The sequence below is a fragment of the Orycteropus afer genome, unplaced genomic scaffold, assembly GCF_000298275.1.
Source record: "Orycteropus afer afer isolate SDZICR_OR568_19922 unplaced genomic scaffold, OryAfe1.0 scaffold00335, whole genome shotgun sequence".
Classification (NCBI taxonomy): domain Eukaryota; kingdom Metazoa; phylum Chordata; class Mammalia; order Tubulidentata; family Orycteropodidae; genus Orycteropus; species Orycteropus afer.
The window spans coordinates 963,218-966,067 of record NW_006921922.1 but is presented as its reverse complement, the minus strand read 5'-3'; the positions used below and the strand labels follow the sequence as shown (position 1 = coordinate 966,067).

At 36.0% G+C, this 2,850-nt stretch overlaps 1 protein-coding gene across 1 annotated transcript; it reads right to left on the bottom strand.

The window, feature by feature from the left end:
* Positions 1–219: 219 nt before the first annotated feature.
* LOC103206889 (synaptophysin-like protein 1) lies at positions 220–936 on the bottom strand. The gene has a single exon (XM_042782481.1). The coding sequence runs from the start codon at positions 934–936 to the stop codon at positions 220–222; it is 717 nt and encodes a 238-aa protein (XP_042638415.1).
* Between the last annotated feature and the right edge of the window lie 1,914 nt (positions 937–2,850).

Below are 2,850 nucleotides of genomic sequence, written 5' to 3'. Positions count from 1 at the left end.
AGGCTCCTGAACTTTCAAATTTACATGACAGAATACATTTACATCTTAAATTTCTAGGAAAGGCACAAGCTTTATGTAAAAAGGCAGCAAATTTTTAAACCCATCAATTCATTGAAAAATCCATTACTTTTATTAGAGAAACAAATAATTGCTTCTCAAGATGTTGTCAACAGGTCATAATATAGACACATATTTTACAAAGTGTATTTCCCCCTTTAGTTACATTGCAGCAGGAGGTGGGATACCTCCTTGGCCATGTGCAGAAGTGTTTGATGGACTGTGTAAGCTGGTCTCCTTGTACACAAACCAAGCATTTCCTCCCCAAAGTATCATATTCAGAAATCCAAAGATCACAGAGACATTTAGGGATCCCATACTGGTGACAGAGTCAAAATAACAGGTCACTCCTGGATGCTTACTGCAAGGCTCAAGTTCTGGAATAATTTTGGGACTGGTAGCTACTTTAATATCTGTAAGAGTTTTAGCCCAGGCTGAAGTGCTCACCAACCACAAAAAAGTGACAACAAGAGTAATAATAAAGTCAATCATGGGAAGTTTTCGAATATCTCGATACAGGTTCGTGTAACCAACGTAAAGCAGAAGAGCAGCAATGCAGTACAGGAAGACAAAGACTGCAAAGGTGACATAGAATTGTGCAGAGGAAGAGTAATCACCGATCAGAACATATTCATTCCACTTGATATCACATACATTTACTTCTGGAGCTGCCTGAAAAGATGCCTGATTCAACCTGAATGGGTAACCAAAATTAGCTGTAACAGTTTTATTGTCAGCAGCTTTAGGACAATGCACTAAAATTTCTGTTTTGCCCTTAAAACCTCCACAGGTGGCAAAAGCAAAGATGGAAGCAACCCACTCGAGGACCTTGATGAAGCCGAGCGGCTCCTTGAGCGGGTTGATCTGGAAGCCGGACATCCTCTTCAGGGTAACTTTTTAAGATCTTACAGAATGCTGTTTTTTAAGAGACAGCTAATGATTGCATTTTCATGTCACAATAATATTATATTGATTCACATATAGGCATATTACATATAATGTGAACACTGATTAGCATGACTTTAAAGTTTTAAGTTACCTCTGTTTTAATTCATTTACTACTTTATTCAATATATATGCATGAGGTAAATATTGGGAACACAAAAAAGATTCTCTTCTATTGCAGAAAATCATTCATCAGTCTGGATTCTACCCAGTGGTTTTCAATCAATTTAATTGATGAAATAATAAATTATTTTTATGAAGACAGGATATAGTTGCAATAACATTATCAATTTACTTTTGAAAGCAGTATTTTCATTAGGACAAACTGATTCTGGACTGTTTTTTCCTAAAAATTAATGGGAATCATTGTAGGAATAAAAAATTTTACATAAAGATAACACAATCAATTGTTCATCTTGTAGCATGGTCTGTTGTTGATGTTGTTGTTGTGTGCCGTCGAGTCAAACCCGACTCATAGCGACCCCTCCTTGGGTTTCCGAGGCAGTATCACTACGGAAGTAGGAATGCCCAACCTTCCTTCCGAGGAGTGGCTGGTGGGTTTGAACCACCAACCATCTGGTTAGCAGGCTACCAGAGCTAGGAAGGATCAAATAAAGGTTGTTCACAGCAAGGAGAACAGAGAATAAATTTAGTCTAGAATGATTAAATAATCCAAAGCTTACTTACCAGTGAGGAGCTCTGGTGATGGAGTGGTTAAGACATTTGGCTGCCAACCAAAAGTTCTGTGGTCCAAGCCCACCTGCTGCTCTGTGGAAGGAAGATGTGTAAGTCTGCTGCCATAAATATTTACAGCCTTGGAAACCCAAAGATGGTTGCTATGAGTTGGAATTAACTCAATAGCAGTTAGTTTGGTTTGTCTTTAATTGTCTGTGAGGTACCTAAAATTCTCTTACTTACACAGTTTTCACGGAAGACTAAGTCTGTCTCTAAATCAGATACAAGGAATTCAGTCATAATGTAAATATGTTGTTATTATTCAAGAAAGTAATAGGGAAAGCTCATAACACTACAAGGTCTAGAGTCAGACAACTTGGGTTTGTCCAGAAATTCTATTTATTAGATCTGTGACCTTATGATATTAAATCATTACTTTAACCTCTGTTTTACTATACATAAAATGAGCAGAACTAGAATAGGTAACTTACAAACCATTATTCATAATGTAAAGATGAAATTAAAATTATATTTAACTTGGCATTCCTAAAAAATTGGGTACAAAATTCATCATTATTGTTTTAAAGACATGTTTATGTTTTTTGGATTGCAATCTTATCTTTTCCATGAAGTGAACTCTTTGACTGAAAGAAATATGACTAACTTATTTTATGTCTTCTTTTCCATGCATCACCTACATCTCCCATTTTATTCTGTTATTTTTCCTACAAAAACATACACAAGCAGTCTCCAACTTATGATAGACATGGTTCTGCTAAGTCAATCAAAAGTCAATTCTGACGTGTCATTTTTTTTTTTTTTTTTTAGTTTTCATAGCCTACTATACAGCAGTGTTTTGAACAATAAATCATAAGACTGAACATTTGAGAATGAAAACACCAGCAAATTATGGGTAATATAGAACAGGAAAAGAAGGTCCAGAGAAAATGAGGAGGAAAATGGGGGAAAAAAAAAAGAGAAATCATCAACCATGTTAATTATTCATGTAAGAATTAGCCATCAATTATCAAACTTTTGGTTATGACCCATTACCAAACCACAAAGTCCATTTAGTGAATCCCTACTCACATTTAAGAGGAACCCTGGTGGTTGCAAAAAGAGCATGGGGTCAGCATCTTCTAACCTCCTCTAACTTCACAAGAGGAAGACAGA